Raw genomic sequence first — 23885 nt, 5'->3', positions numbered from 1 at the left:
AAAATGACTACAAACTCTATTATAAAAAGTGACTAAAGTATTTCTATTTTACATATATATATATATATATTAATTTTAAAAATCCTAAATTTTAACCCTAAAACGGTATAGAAAAAAAAAGAATTAGAATTTAAGATTCTATATATATATATATATATATATATATATATAGAAAAGAAAAGGATTAGAATTTAAGATTCTCAATATATATATATATATATATATATATATATATATATATATAAAAGAGTAATTTTGTCTTTTTTTATAATAGAGATATTATAGTTATTTTTTATAAAAAAAATATTAATTTAGACCGATTTAAAGTATAATTTATTAATAATTTTTTAGTCAAATTAATTTATTCGATCTAATTTTAATAAAAATAACATGATTTAATCAATTATATGTATTAAATTTTAATTATTTAAAAATATTTTTAAAAAAAGATGTTTTAAGCGTTTTTATGTGAATACTTTTTCGTAGTTGTCACGTCCTTGTTACAGAGAGAGAAAACAAGTCATCATGTATAGTTTACATATAAAATAAGGGAGCAACAAGAAAAAACAAAGTAAAGGCAGGAGGATGACTTGCTTTTGTAATTTCTTAATCTAATCTTAACACTTCCAAGTTCCAACACATGACTAGAATATGGGCCTGGTTTCTGTCTTTCTCTACAAAGCCATTCGTCTGTCTCTTCTGTATGTAATGTTGCTACCACAATTTGACTTATTTATACTATATAGCACAAGGCCTAGCTAGAGACTACTGAGCCGGCCTTATTACCCTTATAACTTTAATAATAATAATAATAATAATAATAATAATACATTTAAATCTCTCCTTTAATAAATGAATTCATTATTAGTTTCACCTAATCTCTATTATATATTTTGCACCAAAGAAGTTGATCACAAGAGCACATACATCATCACTTACTCTTGTGGATCGATATGATGGATGAAGAAGCAGCACCAAAGAGAATGGAAGAAGGACTCGGAAATTCAACAATGGATAAGATGCAGGAAGAGGTAGTTAAGAACGATATTAATGATTCTACAACTGAGCATGGCAAAGAGAGAATAATAATGGAAGTCATTGGTGTTAAGCAGAAAACAAAGCGGGTTGCAACACTTGATGCATTTAGGGGTCTCACCATAGTGGTTAGTACTAATTAATATATAGTCAACAAGCTAAGTGTGTGACGGGTGGTTTAATTTGAAGTAATTATTTTTTTATAGTTAATTTGACAATAATATGTATATAGTTGATGATACTGGTAGACGATGCTGGTGGAGCTTATCCTCGGATTGATCACTCTCCATGGGATGGATGTACTTTGGCGGATTTCGTTATGCCTTTTTTTCTTTTCATTGTTGGGGTTGCCATTGCCCTTGCACTCAAAGTAACTTTACTAATTCATCACTCTCTTGTCTTTTCCTGTCTTAAAGTTTTCTAATCTATTTTGAGGTTTTATCTTTTTCTTAATGTTTGGACTATTTTTTCCTCATATTTTATTTGTCCTATTTTTTGTTTTTAACTATCTTAAACGTGAAGAATAAAATTAAAATATTTAAAGTAAAAATATAACATTTTAAATGTTAATTTATTCACATAAGACTTTGATTATGATAATGCAGAGAATCCCCAAGATAAGGTATGCAGTAAAGAAGATACTCCTTAGGACGTTGAAGCTTCTTTTTTGGGGCATACTTTTGCAAGGTAAATCGTACATATATAAGAACTCCTCAATAATCTCTAAAAACTTTCGTTTTAACGTCTATTCTAGTTAATAATATAAACATAATTTATATATATAGTGGAAATAAATAAGTATATATAAATATTCAGAAATGTTTACTTCTTTTTACGATACATATTTTTATGTTTATAAATATTTAGGATATAATATATACACAAATATAAATAAATTTTGGTACAGTTATGAATTTGTTTTATGACATAGGTGGATACTCTCATGCGCCCGACGACCTTGTATATGGAGTAAACATGAAATTTATCAGATGGTGTGGCATTCTCCAGGTATTATGACCAATTAAATTAACAGAAATCCATGTTTCATAATTGAAAAAGTGAAGAAATTAAATAAAAATAAAAGAAAAATCTAACACAATCTGTGTGTTTTTGCAGAGAATAGCTCTTGTATACTGTATTGTAGCTTTAATAGAAACCTTCACCACGAAGCTTAGACCAACTACCTTCACTCTTGGACATCTATCCATTTTTACTGCCTACAAATGGCAATGGTGACAAATTAAAGACCATCTACAACACATATATATTGAATTATAGTTATTAATTTAAGTATCTAAATTGGTCCTTACAAAATTTTCTGTTGGACATTTCTATTATTCTAAAAGTTTTTGAGAATTATTATTATCAATTAGTTTTTTTTGTTGTTTTATAATGAGCTAGTTTATCTTATCATAACAAAAATACATACATATTAACATTTTAATTGAAAGTGACAAAGTGACTAAATCTGTGTTACAAGAATAATTTTCAAAGACTTTAAAATAATAAAAATTAATTAAAAAAAATGCTTGATCTAAAATTCGTAAAGGATTCATCTAAATATTTAATCTATTTATTATTATAGATATTACTTTTACGTTATTTATCTTCAAAGATGTTGATTAATTTCATTGGTATAATGGCAGGTTTGGTGGCTTGGTGGCATTCCTTATATACATGATTACAACCTACACACTCTACGTTTCAGATTGGAGTTTCGTGGATCATATTGATGATGACAAACCACTCAAGAAATATGAAGTACATATTTGCATACATGACCTCGATCTCTAACTTAATTATTATATATTTTCTCCAACTTAATTAGCTTAATTTGTTAATTACTAGGTGATATGTGGAATGAGAGGACACCTAGGTCCTGCATGTAACGCTGTTGGCTATATTGATAGACATGTTTGGGGGGTCAACCATCTCTACTCTCAACCTGTTTGGAGACGCTTGAAGGTCACTACTCTACTACTTTTTTCAATATATAATTAAATAAGAAAAACTCTTGAAGGCAGGAAATTTTAGTATTTTTAATCGACCATTGATTATCATAAATATTAAATTGTTTTAAATAAACAAATTTATTAATTTATATATACAAATTTTAAAAAATATAAATACAAATTATATTAATTTATATGTGTAAATTTTAGTTAATATAAATATAAATTATATACTTTTTATGTGAAAAATATTTGTTAATATAGATACAATACAAATTATTCATTAAATATTAGCTAAAAATAATAATATTTATTAGACATATAATATTATTATTCATTAAATAATGTTTGATTCACTCCAAATACACGTGTAATCTTGATAAAATTTGTGCGACTTTAAGGCTGCGTTTGTTTACAGAGATAGAACACTGAGACATGGACACAGAGATACAAAATCATGTTTGGTAGAGGAGACATGGACAGTGACAGTGTGTCTAGAGACACTGAATTAGTGTATTTTGTGTCCATCCTGACAGGAAGGACACAGAGATACTAACAAGGGACACAACTTATTTTTCATTCTTTTTTTCATTATTTTTGTTAATTTTTCATAATTGTATTTTTTTATTACTATATTTTTCATCTCAAATTTTTTGAATGAAAAAGATGAGAATAAATTAGATTCTCATAATTTGTTCTAGTTTATCACCAAACAAAATATAAGAACACAAAATTTTGTGTCTCTGTCCATCAGTGTCTTGTCCTGTCTTGTTCTCAATGTCTTGTGCTATTCTATTCTCAAAAACAAACGCAACCTAAGTACTTTTTATCTTCTTTAAATATTTAGTTAGTTATGTTATTTTCTTCTGTTATTATTTAGAATGTAAAATTTAATTTAAATATTTTGATCAACAAAAATAGTATTTATGCATTAAAATTAATCACTAAAATTAGTTATAATGTATTTTGGTGTATATCTAAAATAGTTATTTTAGCAATCCAACATTAAGAACCAAACGATTGGTGGTAAAGTTAATAGAAAGCAAAGATTAAAAGAAAAATTATGGTCGGTGATTAAATTTGGAATTGCACACAATTTGAATATATAACAGGCATGCACACTGAGTTCTCCAGACACAGGTCCATTTCGCGAAGATGCTCCAAGTTGGTGTCACGCTCCATTTGAGCCCGAGGGTTTATTGAGGTTTATTTTTATATTGTGTTATATATTTCTACTAAGAGTTTAAATTTTTTTCATAAGTGGTTTTATGATATATTCTACTTTTTTATTCATCTATATAATTGAGTGAACTATCAATTTGATTCTTGTCTATTTCTTAAAATGATAATACAATCTTTTATAATAAAAATGATCCACTTCGATTCTCTATCTTCTATTTTTGTGACACAACGCGGTCTTTGTGGGTGTTTTTCCATCAACTCTTAATAAAAAACGCTGACGTATCAGGTTTAGAAATAGACAGGAGTCTAATTTTCTCTAAATTCAAATTAGTTAGGAATTTATTTATCTTTATCCTTTAAACAATATCTTTTTTAAATTAATTTTTATTATTATATTAATATTTTTTTAATATTTTATTAAATATATGGTATAATAAATACAAACTAATGAATAAATTATTTAAAATTTAAAAATATCATTTATTATGAAACTAAATAAATAATTTTCAAATATAATTTTTAAATATGTAAATAATAAATATTAAAATACGATTAATATATTAATAATAATAATTCTATGATATAATATTAGTATTATGATCTAGATAAGTTTCACAATAAAATAAAAACTAATAAACATATTATTTGATATATAGTAAAAAAATTTTGAGTAATAACAAATTTAATTTTTTCTCTTTTTAAATTAAATTAATAATTCTATTTGATATCTTTTCACTAAAATACACTATGAGTATGCTATTAATACTAAATAAAATAAAATAAACATAATATATATTATGGAGACCATTTATAAACTCAACAAACTCAAAACATCAATGATATTATTAATCTATTAATAATGTTTTGAGTAAAATATATGTAAATTTAATTAAATTTTAATATACATAAAATTTTAATTAGTCCACATTATTCTTATATTGATAAATCTTCATCGATATGTACCTTATGAGAATTGTATTACTAATAGATTAATAATATTGTTAATATTTTGAGTTTGTTGAGTTTATAAAGAGTCTCCATGATATAGACGTAATTAGTTTAAAGAGATAAAAAAAATTAAATTTGTTATTACTCAAAAAATTTATACTATATATCAAATAATATGTTCATTAGTTTTTATTTTATTGTAAAAATTATCTAGATCAAAATACTAATAATATATCATAGGGTTATTATTATTAATGTATTAAAAAAATTTAATATTTATTATTTCTATATATTTAAAAATTATATTTCAGAATTATTCATAATAAATAATATTTTTAAATTTAAATAATTTATTAATTAGTTTATACTTATTATACTATATATTTAATAATTTACTGAAAAGAGAATATTAATATAATGAATAAAAATTTTTTTAAAAAGATATTGTGTAAATAATAGGAATAAATAAACCCTTAACCAATTTGAATTTAGAGATAGTTAGGTTCTGTTTATTTTTGAACCTAACACGTCAGCATTTTCTGTTTAAAATTGACGGAAAAACACCCACAAAAATCACATTGTATTATGAAAGTAAAAAATAGAAACCGAAACAAATCATTTTTATTATGAGAGGTCGCGTTGTCATTATGAAAAATTGATAAGATCGGGTTGCTAATTCACTCTATATAAAGCTTTTTTTCTATTTTAATAACATTTTTAATATTTGATTGAATTAGTTCCATATCTGCTGTCATGTCTGGCACCATTGGTATCCATTATGGACACGTCTTGATCAACTTCAAGGTTACAAAATTCTACCTTAAATTCTGCTATATATGTAAATTCAATTAATTGAACAAAGGCCTCTATATACTATTGTGAAAAAATATTACAGGGTCATCGGGAGAGGCTTAAGCAATGGGTCTCAATGGGCTTTGTTTTACTCATTATAGCCATCATCCTTCACTTCACTAATGGTAATAAACAGCTTGTGCAATATGCACCATATATAAAGGAAATAGGTTTTGTTTCGCTAAATTTTTAAATTAGGTTCTTATTTTTTTTTATTGAATTTTTATATCATATTAGATTTTACAATTAAGTTCTTGTCGTGACAAAAATTTAGAATTAACAAAATATTCACTTGACTGAATATTTTTTATAATTTAATAGAATATTTTACTAATTTTAATATTTTTATTACGATAACAATTCAGTTATAAAATCTGATATGGTATAGAGACTTAATTAAAAAAAATATAGAAACATAATTAAAAATTTAATAAAATTATAAGAACCAACAGGATAATTAAATTTTTTTTATTCTATGATTATTTCATATTTTTATACGTGACTAATGTCTGGTGTTGGTAAATATTGATTGATATTATATAATTGTGCGAAATTAAACCGAATTAAACTCAACTAAGAAAGGATTTTAATCTCCATCTAAATTATAACGAAATGCAGCTATTCCAATTAACAAGCAATTGTACAGCTTCAGCTATGTTTGTTTCACAGCTGGTGCTGCTGGAATTGTTTTCTCTGGGCTCTACATAGTGGTGACTAATTAATTATTGTTCTCACTAATTTATTATTTCAACTTGTGATTCTATTCCTTAAAATTAACACTACTTGGTGATGATGAAACAGATCGACGTTTGGGGAATTCGTACTCCATTCTTGTTCTTGGAGTGGATAGGAATGAATGCAATGCTTGTGTTTGTGATGGCAGCTCAGGGAATATTTGCGGCATTTGTAAATGGCTGGTATTACGAGGACCCACATAACTCGCTTGTAAGAACCACACCACCCCTTATATTTACGCATATATTTAGGAAAAATATTAGGGTCCATCACTCCATTGGTTTGATGATTTTCATTTTTTTATTTTAAATCAAATTAGGAAGTAAAATAATGTTTGGTGGTAATATTAAAACTGTTGTCATTAAAAATGCTTTTTGAAAATAACGCACAAACATAAAACATTAAAATACAATTTTTTACAAAATACGACACTATTGAACTAGTAGTGCGGTTTTGATCAACTTTTAAGGAAAAACAATTCAACCCAAATTAAAGTATATGATTTGCATGGTTGCGGTTTAAATTAGATTAGTTTATTAAATTTCTAAAAAGCAAAATTTTAAAATTTTATTATTAAGTTACAGAAGTAATTTTTTGTTGGTAAAATAAATAGATGAATAAATTTTGTTTTGCATTTACAAAATGCTCACTAAATAATAATAATAACACTAATAGTAATATATGAATAAATTAAAAATATATAACAAATTAAACATATTATATTAAAAATATTAATTTAATAATAAAATAATAATATTATATTATATTGTGTAATTTAGATTATATTGAATCGATTTAATAAATAAATTTAAAAGTCGATACAATTATACAATTTATCAAATATAAAATAATATAATCAAATCTAAATTAATATAATTTGATCAATTTAAATTGATTTAAATTTAAACACTCCTAATAAAATGACGGAATTCGAATTTGTATTACAACAACAACAATTTTTGTCTGATTATCTTGCATAAAATAGTGCTTTAGTACTCCTATCAATTTTCATATACCACAAGAGGTTGTTCCATCTATCTTTGTTATGATTTTTTTTTTCAAACTCTTTTGTGCTTATAACCTCTTATGCTATAAAATAAAGTATTCAATGTTAATTATTATTCATTCATTTACAAAATAATATCATTTCATAATTTTAATGTTAATTATTATTGTTATTCATTTGTTATCTTTTTTCTTTCAGATTTAATTATGTAAATAACATAATAAAATAACATTCTATATGTAAATGAATTTTTGCGATTCATCGAGAATAAAAAAGAAAAGACAGGAAGTATTTTAAAGAGGACCGGGTTAGACTCTCAAACCAAAGCAACACGTTCCCAAAAATCCGTACACGACTCTATTTGTAGTAGTGAATCTAGTGGTCGGCAGGAACGCCACACCAAACTCGAAGTCCAAAGCGAAGAAAGACGCCAAGATACTTGCCATTACAGCCGTGAAAAAAGCCTTCCCTTAGAAAGCTTCCCGAAAATATCATTTAGCCTTGGAGATCGGTAGTGTGACAACCTCCCGAAGGACCCACCAATGGTGGTTACAGCGAGAATTGAGACGGGTTTAGTCAAACGAATCTTAATTGAAATAGAGGTAGACTCGAACATCATGTTTCGAAACGTGTTCAATATTTTGGGATTAAATAAAATGACCTCAAGGACCACTGCCACAGAGTCATGGGATTAGGCGATAACTACATCAAACCAGACGGCTCCATCGCCTTGTCGATCTGCATCGGTTCCGGGGCAAGTAGCAAGTCCGCCATGGCCGAATTCGCAGTCCTTAAGGATTCCACGGCTTACAACATCATACTTGGGAGGAGAACTATCAACCACCTGCCAGTGGCGATCTGCACGAAATTCCTAACAATGAAGTTTGTGGCGGACGATGGGTTGGTAGGGACGATATGAGGGGATCGAAAAATGGTCGTCGCTTGCGATAATGCCAGTTTGTCCCTATGGAGGAGGTCCAAGGAAGCAGTCGGCATGTTCTTGGCAGACCTGGACGCAAGAATCGATGAGCACCCGACGTTCGAGCCCCAGGTTGATGTCGAAAAATTCCAGGTAGGGAGGACAGAGGATAAATTCACATTTGTGAACCATAACCTACCCTACGAGCTGAAAGGACCTCTGATCGAAGCCATCCGAGCTAACAGAGACCTTTTCGCATGGACCCTAGCCGATATGCCAGGAATAGACCCGGAATTCATGTCCCACCGATTGGCCGTAAAGTCGAAGGTAAAGTCTTTCACATAGAGGAAGAGGAAGATGTCCTCAAAAAGAGCAAACGAGGTGGCCAAGCAGACGGATAGCTTGTTGGAAGCTGGGTTCATTAGGGAATTAGACTATTCCACGTGGCTTTCAAATGTGGTTCTTGTGAAGAAGGTGAACAGAAAGTGGAAAATGTGTGTGGACTACTCGGACCTTAACAAGGCCTGTCCAATGGACTCATTCTCCCTCCCCAACATAGATGCCTTGGTGGATGCGATGGCAGGATATAAGTTCTTAAGTTTAATGGATGCATACTCAGGATACAATCAGATCCCGATGCACCGGCCTGATAAGGAGAAGACGGTGTTCATAACGCTAGGGGGAACATATTGTTACAAAGTCATGTCGCTCGACCTAAAAAATACAAGGGCAACTTATCAAAGGCCGGTGAATAAGGTCTTTAAGGACCACATAGGCATGTCAGTAGAAGTTTACGTCAATGATATATTGGTCAAGACAGCAGAGCCGGACATCCTAATAGCCGACTTGCAGGTCATCTTCAACTCCCTCCAAAAACACAACATGAGGCTAAATCCCTTGAAATGTGCTTTCGCCATGGAATCAGGGAAGTTCCTGGGGTTCATAATCACCCAGAGGGGAGTAGAGGATAACCTGGATAAATGCGAAGCCATGCTTTGCTTGGCAAGATCCAAGTGTGTGAAAGATGTATAAAGGCTAGCGGGGAGGCTGATGGCTCTATCTCGTCTCCTCGGCTCATCGGCAGCCAAGGCGCTGCCTTTCTTTAACCTGATGATAAAGGGGATGTCCTTCGAGTGGGGACCATCTTATGAAAAGCCTTCAATCACTTCAAGAGGATTTTGTCGGAACCACCAGTACTCAAAAAGCTAAGAGAATGAGAGCCTTTGTACCTGTACCTCGCTGTAACAGAAGAAGCTTTGACTGCAACTTTAATGCAAGAGGAAGGCAAACAAAAACCAGCCGTATACTTCATAAGTAAGGTGTTCCGGGGGTGGGGCTAAGGTACCTAAGGCTAAAAAAAGTGGATTTCGCTTTGCTAGTTTCTTCCTAGAGGCTAAGGCAATATTTTCAGGGACACCGATTACAGTAAGAATAGACCAAGCGATCAAACAAATATTGTAGAAACCCAACCTAGCGGGGATAATGACGGCCTGGGCAGTGGAGCTATCCCATTATGACATCTAGTACGAGCCCCGTCACACTATCAAAGGCAAAGCAATAGTCGACTTCTTGGTGGAGATAGTCGGCGATCCACCAGAGACCCCGAACACACGGTGGAAGCTCTGTGTTGACGGAGCATCCAACCAAGCGTTTGGTTGAGCTGGGATAATATTAGAGAACTTGGAGGAGATAACTTACGAGTAGTCTATCGAGTTTGAGTTCTCGGTCTCAAATAACCAGACAGAGTATGAAGCCATAATTGGGAGGCTTAATACTAGCAAAGAGGTCGCAGTAGCAAGACTCGAAATCAATAGCGAATCCCAGGTAGTAGCAACCCAAGTGAATGGAACGTACCGAATTCGAGACCGCCTATTGCATAAGTACCTATAGAAAACTAAACAGTTATGTAGGAGTTCTGAAGAGGTGGTTGTTCAGCATGTTCCCCATCAGGTTTGGGGATTTCGGCTTCGGATCGGGGGAGTTGGAGGCATCGTAGTCCCCATCAGGGAAGAAATGAGTCATCAAATGACCAAGGAAAGTGTTCCCAGCAACCATCCTAACTACAAAAGAAAAAGAAAGCCAAGTTACGAAGTTGTCAATAAAGTTGTAATATATAAATCAGAAAAATGGAAGAATAATAGCAGGTAGAATGCCCTACTTACCTACACAATCTCGACTGGCTTCCCGGTCACTCATTAGGAGATAAAAATTAAAGGGGTTAGAGCCAAATATCGCTAGCAAAATGTCGGCAATTTGCTAGTTCTGCTGACCTAAACCCTTATAGGTCACCTTAATCATATAATTGGAGCCAGCACCAAAGCTTCAGTAAGTCGAAATGCGCCTTTTTCCTTCAAGGGTGACGACCTTGAGCCGGTCTCACCTTGAAGAAGGTTTCTTTAAAGCCGTGGAAGGAATCTTCGAAGAGGCCGAAGATCCTTCGGTTCTACAGGCCCAGAAGGACAGGTATCCTTTCTTGTGTTTACCTTCTTGAAAAGGATTTGTGAGAAGAAAGAAGATGAGAAAAACTTCTACAGTGCCTGAGAGTTCTAAATAGTCGCAAACCATCTCAAAACACCAGATAACAGCCCAATTGTTCGAGTGGAGTTGAGAAGGAGTAAAATCACATCTATTCAAGAGAGCTAAAATAAATGGGGAAAAGGGAATCTAGACACCCAAAGTGGTGAACATAGATTTGTACACCTACTTCCAGACAGGGATGCGAGGAGCATCAAGGTTGAGTTGGCAAATTTGTTCTCGTGGACCTGATAAATGAATTTTTGGCGGTTTAGAAATTATCAAGTAATCAATCGTAGTATAGTCTAAACCGACGCAAAATCCATCATCAAACAAATCTACAATCTATAACCGAGAGTATTAGTCCCGAGTCGTTCTTCCCTAGGAATGCTACAAGGATGCATGTTATTGGTTAAGTGGTCTTTTGTGACTTGAAGAGTGTGGCATAAGAGTGCTAATAAAAGAAAACAACAATCAATCAATATTAAAAGCCTTGGCCAAGGTTGAACATTGGAAGTTCCATCACTATAGCTTCCCTCAATTGTGATAACAAAGGAGTGTTGATTCACTTAGTTAACCCCTAATTATAGAGGAAAGTCAAGTAAAAGTAATTAACTCAAGTCACAAGTCCTAGTCTTACCCTAGGGAAGTCTAGCTTTAGTGCACTCTAAGTCAATTAGCAATCCTCAATTCTTAATCAACAATTGACATTCATTATTCAAGTGTCTCCAATGACTCAACCACTAGGCCAAGTGAGGGGATACTACTCCATATCTAAAGTTGGCATTTTCTCAAACATTTGGAGGGCAAGAATGAAAGACATAGTAAAATTGAGAAGAGATTTAGAATTAAAGCAATTCAACACAAGAGATTAACAACAATCACAATGAACAACAATGAAAATGAGATCTTCAATGAATCAATAGAATCTAAAACAACAAAGTTAAACCTAAGATCTACAAGAATTAAACAATTACAAACACTAATTGAGATTAGAGAGGAGGATCTACAACATGAACAAAGTAAATTGAGAGTGGCAATAGATCTCACCAAGGAATGGTTGAGAATGAAGATGAATCCTAGAGAGAAGTTGGAGTTTCTCTCTCTACAAATGTAACTAACTAAAGATATCTATCTAATGATCTAAAATTAGTCTATGGATGTGAATGTGTGTTAATCCCCTTCAATCCTTGGCTCTTATATGCATTTTGGCGCCAAAGTTGGTTGCTAAAACCTTCCAAAATTGCCAGGCACGTGTTGCAATAAAAGAATCACGTGCGGGCTACGACGCGTGCGCGCACGGTACGCGTGCGCGTCCTTGGCCTGTTTCGCAATGTGCGCGCGAGCGCCTTGTGCGCGTGCGTGTGCATGGCCTAGATCAATTCTTTAGCTTTTTGTGCTTCTCTCCACTTGCATGCTTCCTTCCTTGCTTTCTTTGATCCATGCCTAGCCTATTTCAATCCTGGAATTACTAGCAAACACATCAAGGCATCTTATGGAATCAAAGAGGAACTAGAATTCATCAAAATGAGGCTTAAAAAGCATGTTTTTACACTTAAGCACAAATATGGGAGAGATAACAAAACCATGCTAATTCATAGGCTAAATGTGACAAGAGGTTATCAAAATACCCTAAATTCAATACAAAATAAACCGTCAAATTGGGGTTTGTCAACCTCCCCACACTTAAGCCTTAGCATGTCCTCATGCTAAAATAAGAAGGAACTAAGGGGTATGACATTTATTGGATGCAATTAAACTATATGAGTCCTATCTAAATGCAACTACCTAAAGCAATTGGAAATGCTTAGTTCAAACAAATCAATTCCCAAGAGAGCATGTGTAAGCACAAGAGCTAGGCAATAGGAATTAAGTCCAAACCACAATTGTATTGAATTGTCAAAAAGAGTTCAAACTTGCAAGAATATAGATAATATAGGTGAATACATGTAATTAAACTTTTGAACCCTCACCGGATGTATATCCGCTCTATTCACTCAAGTGTTTAAGGGTTAATTCACTCAATTCTCTTCTATTCAAGCTTTCCAAAATTTGATTTTCTTCCAACAATCAACACTTATTCAATGCATGCATACATTCATCATGAGGTCTTTCATTTAGGTTGTAATGGGGTTAGGGTCAAGGTAGGATCATTTATGGTTAAGTGGATTAGAATTTGTATCTTTGATTAGCATAGACTTCCCCACCTAACTATATAATGACCTATACAAGTTCAAACTACTCTAACTACCCATTCTTCACTTTTTCTTACATATTCATGCATTTTCTTTTTATTTCACTACACTTATGCATTGACTCTTATTGAGCTTCACTTTGGGGCATTTTGTCCTCTTTTACTATTTTTCTCTTTCTTTTTCTATATACAATTTTTTTTTCTTTTCTCTTTCTTTTTTTTTTCTTCTTTTTCACTTTTATTTCCTTTTCTTTCATTTTCTTTTTTTTTTCTTTCGAACTATATACAAGAGCATCAATGCATAAGGTCTATACATTTAATCAATACATGAACATGTACCCAATTCCTAAACATAAAAGTGTACTACCCCTTTTATCCCATCCAATGTTCCCAAGCCTCACCAACCTTGAATAATAAACACTCTCACTAGCCTAGGCTAATCAAAGATCCAAACAAGGACTTTTCATTGGTTTTCCGCCTTGGGCTTGTAATGTGCTAAATTGAGAATAAGTTGGTTGAACATAGGCTCAAAATTGGCTAACAAGGGAGAGTAAAAGGTTGGCTATTTGGGTAAGTGGCTAATGCAATAATGGCCTCAATCATATAAATGCATAAATACAAGAAATAAATGGATATATAGAATCAAGCAAATCAAGGATCGCAATCATAGAAAGAGAGCAATTTCACACAAGAATGGAAAATAAGTGGTTATAAAATGTAACCACATCAATAGGCTCAAGTCTCACAAGCTTGTGTCCTTAGTTCAATACATGCTTCACAAGGTATGAAATTCAAGCAAGTTTCACCAAAAAAAAATTTTCTTTCAATCAATTGGGTTAATGGCTTATATTTAAATTTCTTGAAAAATCTCAATGTTTGACTAAGCATTGTTGTGATTGAAAAATCCAAAATTTTTCTTTGTTCACCCTTTTCTTTTACTTAAAACCAATTTCTTATGCAAGAAGGGTGACTAAGTGTTTGCTTAAAATATGATTTTTAATCACAACCACAAACTAAAAGGGAGGATAAGCAAAATGCATAAAGAAAAATTCAACTAAAAGTAAAGGTATGAAATCTATCATCTAAAACATCTAAGGATATCCATAAGCATCAAAGTATCTAAAATCCAAAATAAATCCAAAATAAGTAGTAAAAGTATCAAGCAGTAAAAGTATCCAAAATAAACTCAAAATACATCAAATATATACAAAGAGTGTGCAAAGTAAGATAGCAAGAAAAGTGGCCAAAATGTTCACCGGTATCTAATGATGCCACCGGCTACCTCCCCACACTTAAGATTAAGCATCGTCCTCGATGCTAATCCTGAGGATCAGGGATAGGTACACCGATAGGCTCTGGCTGTGGCTGTGGTACCGGCTGAGACTCCTGTGTCTGAGGTGGTGCCTCCATATGTGCTGACTCAGCCGCATGAATAGCCTCAGTCTGTAAATCTGCGTGCTCCTCCTCATGGGTCTCCTCATCGGAACCGGAAGACTCTGGTAGAGGTGGCAGCTCAAGGCCCTGGGCCACAAACAGCTGGTCAATCCGATCCAGGCGACACATGATCTGGCGCTGGCTGCGCTCCATGTACCGGAAGAGACGCTGAACTAACAAGTAAAGCGGCTGAGGTGCGGCTGCGGTAGAGGCTCCTGCAGGGGCTGATGATGAAGAGGGTCCAGCTCCCTCAACTGCTGCTCTGGCTCGAGATCGACGGCGCGAGGCGGGCCTCTCGTGCACCCAGGATCCCCACGGAATAGTAACTGGCTCCTTCTGAGGGAGCGGTGGAGGTGGTGATACATCATCCTGGTGCCACGAAACTCCGGCCCGCTGAATCATCTGAGTCACCAAGACCGGAAAAGGAAAAAGACCTCGGATGTGGGCCCTCCACATGAACCGCCTGATCAGCTGGGGGTAATAAACCTCCTTCCCATCCATCACACAGCTGATCAAGATCAACATGGCAACTGGGATCTCTGTGAAGTGAGTCGTAGGCATGACGTAATGAGCGAAGATCTGCTGCCAAGTCTTGGCCTCTCGGCTCAGATAACTAAAGTGCATCCCCTTGGGTGCTGTGTTATCGGCATCCATAACCCAAGGAGCATCCGGAGTAGCTACCACTGCCCTCAATGCCTCAAAATCAAAGGTCATGCAGTGAAGGTCTATCTCGGCCTGCATGAATGCATCAGTGTCACTGGTCCTAGGCCGGTAAGTAAGGACATCCTCTATGGCCTGCTCTGTGATGGGTACCTCAATCCCCCTAACAAGTACCGAATCAAGGGTGTGGCGGAAGAAATTGCAGTAGAACTCCTGCACCCAAGATCGGTTCACCCGGCTCAATTCCCTATCCAAAAAGGCCAAACCCATCCGGTCAATACGCTGGTGGATGATATCGGTCAAATCTGATGGAATAACCAGCTTCTTTTCAGTATTCAGATTCTTTGAATTGTAGCTTGGGAATCTGAGTTCACAGTAGAAATTGGGAAATTTGACCGTATCCTGAGCCGGTAGTGATTGGTTTGCTTTATCCATGTCATGTAGAGGGTTTTGAGCATAGGCAAGCAGTGAAGCAAAAGTGGGGTTTGGTGTTTTCTTCCTCTTTTTGGAAGATGATGCTTTTCCTTTCCCTTTATCCGACATCCTAAAAAGTAGAATAGAATATAGGCAATTAAACACTTAGCACGAAGCAAGTAAAACATTTTCAGGATGTAAAATAGATGGCAAGCAAACATGATGTGAATTGAACTTGAAATGTGGACATCAAGTAAGAATCAGAGAACATAGCCGTAAACCAAGAATTCAATGTTTCAAACAATGTGTACAATTTATAAGGAATAGGCATGTTCATCATCATGACTCAAAGTAATGGTCAAGAGGGTTAAAGATGCAAGTGAATGTCAATTCCAGGAGTCCGATAAAAACGGAAATTAGCCCAATTATGAACTTGTGGGCATTAGGCAAATGTTTAAAGAATTAATATGCCAAGTTCAATTTGTCAATTAAAGACTAGAAAGAAAATAATTCTTGAAAATTGGGCAGCATTCCGGCTTAAAATTGGACGTTCCCGGAGTGCAACATAGCACAAGCAGCATGATTACAATATCAACCAATCACAGTAGCAATAAGAAAGCATTCAGGCAGCACAAATTGCATACAGAGCAACTCAAATTTGGCACTTAGCAAACAAGCAAACAAACAGAAAATAAACACAAACGGAGCACTTATCAGGCCTAGAATCCTCTATCCAGCCCTAGCTACCTAACCGCAATTATTTCTAACTAATCCTAACATACAACATTTGAAATCAGACTAACTAACAGAAATATACAGTAATTAACGGAAATGAACAATTAAAGAGAACAAAAATTGGAGCAGGAACCTGGGAGCGGGGAAGAACCGAGAGTGGGAAAGGGAAATGGGACTGGGCAGGGTCGGCAGAATCACTGAGAGGTGCCGCCGTGGATGGTGGCGGTGAGTGGGTGACGGCAGTGGCGGTTTTGCAAGAGAGCAGGGGGAGAGAGAGGAGGCGGCGAGTGGATGAGAGAGAGAGAGAGAGCGAATGGGAGTGGTTGTGATGAGAGAAGGAAGGAGGGTGCCTGTCCGGTGGTGGTTGCCGGTGGAGCAACAGTGGCGGCCGAAGTGGGAGGAAGAAGGAGGAATCGGAGAGGGAGGGGTGGTGACAGGGAGTGAGAGGGAAGGTAGGGGGTGGGTGGTGACGGCAGTGGATGGCGGCCGTTGGTGGTGGTCGCCGGTGCTGCTGCCACGGAGAAGTTAGAGGAAGAAGATGGAGATGGGAGAAAAAGTGGGGGTGCGCGACTGCGCAATGCGCGTCGCGCATTAGGTTATCATCATTTTGAATCAACGCGTGCGCGCACCTTGCGCATCCGCGCGCATTGGAGGATCTAGGGACTTACGCGTGCGCGCACAATGCGCTCACGCGTGGATGATCGAAATAGGCAAGGACGCGTGCGCGTACCGCGCGCGCACGCGTGCAAGGAGTTGGGCTGGAGGCTTAAAGTTGTCCCACATGAGGCCTAACTCTCTGGTCAATGGCCTGGAGGTTGCACTACTAGGCCTGCGCGTACGCGGCATGTGCGCGTCCGCGTATAATTGCCAGTTCACCATAAGGTGCGCAAGCGCGATACGTGCGCTCGCGTCTTTTTCTTTTCTTGGTTTATGGACGCGCACGCGGCACGTACGCGTCCACGCGACTTGAGTTGGGCCAGGGGCTTATTGTTTGCCCAGAGCCGGCTCAACTCTCTGGGTATTGGCCCAGAAGTTGCAGCAGCCGATTGACGCGTACGCGGCAGGTTTGCGTACGCGTGTGTTTCCTTATAGTTGTATGGACGCGCACGCACGTAGTGCGCGTCAGCGTGGAGTGAGTTGGGCTTGAGGCACAACGCTGGCCTATGAGAGGCCCAACTCTCTGGAATATGGGTGATGATGCATCCGCTCATGGACGCGTGCGCGTACATGGTGCGCGCGCGTCCACCCCCCCTTTTTTTTTTATTTTGAATGCCTAAAATCTCTAATTGCTCAAAGACTCCCCATGGTGCCTACAACTCCTTATGTAGTCAAAATCACACACTTTCTAAAATGCAAGTTGGTTTTGAGATTTATTCTATTTCTACTAAGCACAACATACATGTTAATATGCTAGCAACTAATGTACACAAACAAGCTAATTATGAGATGAAAACCTACCTACAATGGTAACTCAAATCACTTATTAAACAAAATTAGAAGAGCGTGGAAAGAGTTTACCATGGTGGGGTGTCTCCCACCTAGCACTTTTAGTTTAAGTCCTTAAGTTGGACATTTTGATGGAGTCCTTGCTATGGTGGCTTATGCTTGAACTCTTCTTCGAATCCCCACCAGTTTTTCCACTTCCAATAGCCTCCAGGATCCCAATTTAAACGTACAAAGCCTTCAAGGAGGCCTAAGCAAGTAACGAGGCCCTTAAGTTGATAGTGGTCTATGTATGTTCCGGGTCCCATACTTTATTTGTCAACCCCTTTTCTTCTTGATCTTCATGCTTCCAATAGGGTGACAAACTTATTGAATTCTCTTTGTAACTCATACTCATCATCCTAGTTCCATTGAATTTGGCTTCACTCCACTTTTGAAACTCTAAGTTTGATCTTCCATCCCTTGTGCTCCTTGATTCAAATTGTCCACCAACATCTAATCCGTTCTTACTTTCTAGCCCACAAAGAGTTGTAAGTTGACCGTCCGTTTCTAACAACGCATATTGATATGGGCCAAGAAAATTAAAGGATGAGATGATTACCCACTCAATTTGTAATTGGGACGGCGACTTAGCAAGGAAGATATCCAATGGTCTTGACATTGTAGGTTCCACCACTTCCTTTGGCTCCTCCATGATGATTTTCATCTTTTGATAACTTTCTTTAAATTCTTCTTGGTTGCTGACTTTCTCCAAACCTTTATCATTGATCAAGTCATGTGTTGGAGGTTGCGTATTATCCTCCTCAACATCATTTTCAAGATCAATAGAAGAGACTTCAACGACTTCCACAAGATCATTAATACTATCACTTGGTGTGAAAGTGTTCTCAAGCTTGAAATCCACTTCTTGTTTAACTTCTTTTAATCCTTCAACCATTTCGTCCTTCTCAATGATCTCTTCCTCCTCTACTTGTTGCAAGACATATCCCATCTCATTGTTCTCGTGTTGGGATTTTAAAATCTCCTTCATGCTCATCTCTTCGATTGATTTCTCACATTCATCCGTGAAGATGCTTTGCTTGTTGTATGAGTCCCAAAAATCCATCTTTTGACGGATGGTTGCTTGAAGTTGATTCATTTCTTCCTTGAAACGATCCCTTAATTCTTGTTCCGCTTTACTAACATAAGTAGGATCATATTGCTCTTGGATTAATGGGCATTGATATGCTTCCATGGAGGTTTGTGGCGGAGAAGGTAAATCATGATATGGTTGGAAGGGAGATTCATCAAAACTTTGAGGTGGGAAGTTATTTTGGTTATTGGTGGAGGATGGAATTATACGGGATGTAAATTCTTGGAGGGTAGAGGTGAAACTAGTGAGTGCGGTTTGGAGCTCTTCTTGCTCTTGAAGAATGATGTCAAGTGTATCATCCATGAGAACTTGGGTTGGAGGGTAAAAATGTTGGAGTGGTGGTGATTCAAGGGTTGCTTGTTCATAATCGTCACAAGGGTATGCATAGGGGGAATATAGATTTGGATCATATGTGGGCACTTGGTGGAAATAAGATGTGGGTTGAGAATATGGTGCATAGAATGGTGGTGGTTGAGTGGTATAACCATGATAAGAATCATCATATCCATAGGAATGATATGCATCATAGGAAGGATTACCATCGTAGTAACTTGAGGGGGAAGGTTGCCATGATGATTGCTCATATGGATATGGCTCCCTTCCTAAGAATTTATCTCTCCCATAATGTGAGCCATCATTCAAGTTTTCATCGCCTACAAAATAGTCATAGTTATATCCAAAACCACAAGGATGAGAATTCATAGTGGCAAATAGAAACAAAACCAATAGCGATCTTAAAACTAACAAAAACTAACAAACAAGCAAAAGACAAACATATTCACAATATTCACATATTTACATTAACCAAAAACATGGCACTCATGCGCATTCCCCGGCAACGGCGCCATTTTGATGATTGGATTTTTGACTGTTTAGAATTTCACAAATGAAATCTCGTCGAAGTATAGTCTCTAAACCAACAATAATCCTCTCATACAAAAATTTGTTTGTCACAAGTACAAACCCCTAAAATCTATAAACCGAAGTATTTAAACCTCGGGTCGTCTCTCAAAGGACTTGCAGGGTAGTGTTCTTGTTATTGGTTATGGATTTATTTATTTTGGGGTTTTAGATGAGAAACATGAATAGTAAATGGTAAGAAAACTTTATTAACAAAATGGTCTTGGCAAGATTTGGTTGTCAAGGGTCTTCATCATTATCACTAGCCACAAGTATGGTAGTTGCAAGGATTAATCCCACTTAGTCATCCTTAAATCAATTAACAAAGGAAAGTCAAGTGAGTTATATCAATCCTAGTCCATAAGTCCTAGCTTTCCACTAATTGGATTAATGAAGGCTAGAGTTAATGGCTATCAACTAGCAATCATGTGGACACTAGTGACTCAAGAAATCCTAAGTTACCTTCTCAAGCCAAGAACATAAAATCCTACTCTAACATCCTCTCAAGCATTTCATCAAACACTTGGAGGGTAATGAAAGAAAGCATTTTTATTTGTAAGAATAAAAGGAATCAACAACCAACAATTACAAAGAATTAACAAAACAACAGTCAACAACATCACAATCACATGAATTATCTCAAATTGCATTATTAAAAGAAAACAAAAGAACAAGAATATCTCAATTACAAAACCTAGAAACAAAATAAGAGAAATTACAACAAGAGGATAGGGATAGAAAGAAGAACCAAAGTGTAGCAATCACCACTTGAAGGTAGAAGTAGAAGGAGACTTGAATTAAACCTAGAATTATGAGATCTTAATCTAACCCTAATTCCTAATCCTAGAGAGAAGTGAGAGCTTCTCTCTCTAAAACTAACTCTAACTCCTAAAACTAAGCTAATGATCAAAAGTATGTAAAAGTATCTAAAGTATGTTGATTCCCCTTCAATACTTGACTTAAATAGCATCAGAAATGAGTTGGATTGGGCCCACAAGGCTCCTAAAACTGCTGGGGACGATTTCATTAAAGTGGGCCACGGACAGAATCGGCGTGCGCGCGCAAAGTGCGCGTGCGCGCCCCTGAACGCGAAGCAACATATGGCAAAATTTATATCATTTCGAAGTCCTTGATGTTAGCTTTCCAACCCAACTGGAACCGCATCATTTGGACCTCTGTAGCTCAAGTTATGGTCGTTTAAGTGCAAAGAGGTCGGCTTGACAGCTTTCCGGTTCTTTCATTTCTTCATGAGTTCTCCAACTTTACATGCTTTTTCTTCATTCCTTTAATCCAATCTTTGCCTCCTAAATCTGAAATCACTTAACAAACATATCAAGGTATCTAATGGAATCAAGGTAAATTATATTTATCTATTTTAAGACCTAAAACGCATGTTTTCACTCTTAAGCACAATTAAAGGAGAATATACAAAACCATGCTATTTCATTGAATAAATGTGGGTAAAAGGTGATAAAATCCCCTAAATTCAATACAAGATAAACCGTCAAATTGGGGTTTGTCAGGACCTAGGACCAAGAGTTCGTAGTTCACCTCCTCGAGACCACCTCCAAATAGTGCTCCCAAATCATAGAGCTCTTGCAGCTCCTCTACGATTACCTTAGAATCGGTACTTGTGACATCGGTTGCACACCACGCGTAACGGTTCACGGGGGGACACATCGCCATACATACGGTGGGGGCACTGCTTAAGTTAAGTCATAAGGTTGGAGGCAGGTCCTAAGTCAAACCATTCTAGCCTAAAGCCACTATATTCTATCCTAAAGCCACCATGTTCTGGCCTAAAACCACTATAGCCTAAAACACGATAGGGACGCCTATGGTACCCCTTAAGAACTACTTAACAAATACCAGGGCAAGAAGCTGTACCAGTGAAAGGAGATATAGCAACAACGAAAAAATAGAGACAAAATAGGCACGAAAGATAGTCACTTACCAGTATTTGTGATGAAGGAAGACACTGGAAGCAGAAAATGGCAAGTTCCCTACTTTGGCAGGGCAAAAATCCCCAAGCAAAGCCAAAGGTTGCAGTCGTGGTAGGAAGGAAAAGAAACGATGAAAATGGTGGTGGCAGTTATAAGAAAAGAAGAGAAAAAGAAATGATAGAATGGAATGGGGTTGGTAACTGTAACTGAAGAAAGAGAAGCGCGAAAAGTCAAGGGTAGAATAGACCTTTCTATGCGCTTTTAAATAACACTTAAAAGGCATTTAATGCTCTGAGTACAATGATCGAGGCAACACTCTCGAAATGGGTGTTGGGGGAGACCCTCACACGCGACGAAGCCTTCAGAAGCCCATATTCATGACGGCTGACCCGCATTGAGTAGAGACTGTTGTCCCGGAAACCCGGGTAGACAAATGTGCCATTCGTGTATATCACGTTTTGACGCATTGGCGGCACTGTTTTGGCCCAACCCAACACAACCCAAACACGACCTAACAAACGGACGCTCACCCTATTCCGTACGGGCAGGCGTCCACCACGTGACACAAGTTTCCTTTAGAAGAGACTCAATAGCTAGCCAAAGTTGGAAAAGGAGTTGGTCTCTAAGGAAGTGGGAGGCCCACCTAGATGAATGAGGATAAGGGAGATGGACCTACCCCTCTCCCCAGATACGTCACTGTTATCCTAAAAGTAGCCGCCTCATTGTACGAACATTAACTCAGGTATCGGAGTGTCCTTGTAGGTGGCTCCACCTGCCGATCAACCAACGACTTGCTGGCGAAGCCTTTCCCTCCATAATCAGTACCTAGGTCTCGATCCATCATTCTACACACCCAGGTCCCAACTGAACAAGCAACCGAATACTATATAAATACGAAAATTTATCGAATAACAAAATTTATCTTTTTAAAATTTAATAAAATTTAATTGTTTATTATATTTTTGAAATCCAACCAATTTATAAAAAAAAATTGTTGATTAAAGAACTTATAACTTAAATATACATAATTTTATTGTTTTATAATAAATATATTTTGATATTTTGATAATGAAAATATAAATTTAAAAATGAATCAACCAAATATATCATCATTATTTTCTCCGTTCGAAAATAAAATTCATTTTAACAAATTAAACATATTTTCTAAAATATGAAAATCTAACATGAAAATGGTTTTTACAAAATAAAAATAAAAAATATTTTCATAAACCAATCAATATTTTATATACATTATTTTTTTGTATATCTCTCTTATGCACTCTTTTAATTTTTCTATGAAAAGTGATATATAAAAAATGAAAAAAAAATTTGTCTTTTTTTCTTTTATCAAAGATAGGGAGACTCAAATCCGCGACCTCTTAAATGAGCATGGAGAGACTATTTCATTTGAATTATAACTCATTGACAAATTTGTCTTTTATATTATTAAAAAAATTTGCACAAAATAAATAAAAAATAATACAAATACCATTCTTCTATATTTATTCTATATGAAATCACTTTCAAGGAACTAATTAATTGGCCGTATTTTATGCCCATAAATCAATTGAGCAGGTGCACTGGATTAATAAGCATGTATTTGTGAATGTTTGGCACTCAGAGAAGGTGGGTACTATCTTATATGTCTTCTTTGCTGAAATCACCTTTTGGGCTGTTGTTGCTGGCATCTTGCACAAATTCAAAATATATTGGAAACTCTGAACTTTCTAGGTTTTCTACACCTATATATCACCCATATTACTATTACATAGATATTGTTAAAATAGTCCAGACTTTTCTTTTAATTATTTTAGCAGTGATTTCAATGTTACAAGTTTAAATCAAAGAATTAATTATGTAGTGATGTAATCATTAAGTTATTAAAGT

General features: G+C 35.6%; 1 protein-coding gene across 4 annotated transcripts; it reads left to right on the top strand.

The window, feature by feature from the left end:
• The first annotated feature begins 895 nt into the window (after positions 1-895).
• On the top strand, positions 896-23885 carry LOC130932648 (uncharacterized). Of its 4 annotated transcripts, XM_057862023.1 has the most exons (14): positions 896-1031; positions 1113-1163; positions 1268-1405; positions 1641-1722; positions 1967-2043; positions 2152-2267; positions 2682-2796; positions 2884-3000; positions 4100-4191; positions 5855-5921; positions 6013-6094; positions 6588-6679; positions 6771-6914; positions 23574-23885. In XM_057862023.1, exons 1-14 carry the CDS (start codon positions 954-956, stop codon positions 23718-23720), a joined length of 1398 nt encoding a protein of 465 aa, XP_057718006.1. In that variant the 5' UTR covers positions 896-953; the 3' UTR covers positions 23721-23885. The 4 variants fall into 4 exon arrangements, with proteins under 4 accessions (XP_057718006.1, XP_057718005.1, XP_057718007.1 ...); XM_057862022.1 differs by having other exon boundaries at positions 896-1163; XM_057862025.1 differs by lacking the exon at positions 896-1031 and having other exon boundaries at positions 1079-1163; positions 1284-1405; positions 23574-23883.

Source organism: Arachis stenosperma, chromosome 6 (genome assembly GCF_014773155.1).
Source record: "Arachis stenosperma cultivar V10309 chromosome 6, arast.V10309.gnm1.PFL2, whole genome shotgun sequence".
NCBI lineage: Eukaryota > Viridiplantae > Streptophyta > Magnoliopsida > Fabales > Fabaceae > Arachis > Arachis stenosperma.
Note: the sequence above shows the minus strand (reverse complement) of the source record. Positions and strands in the feature narration are given on the sequence as shown.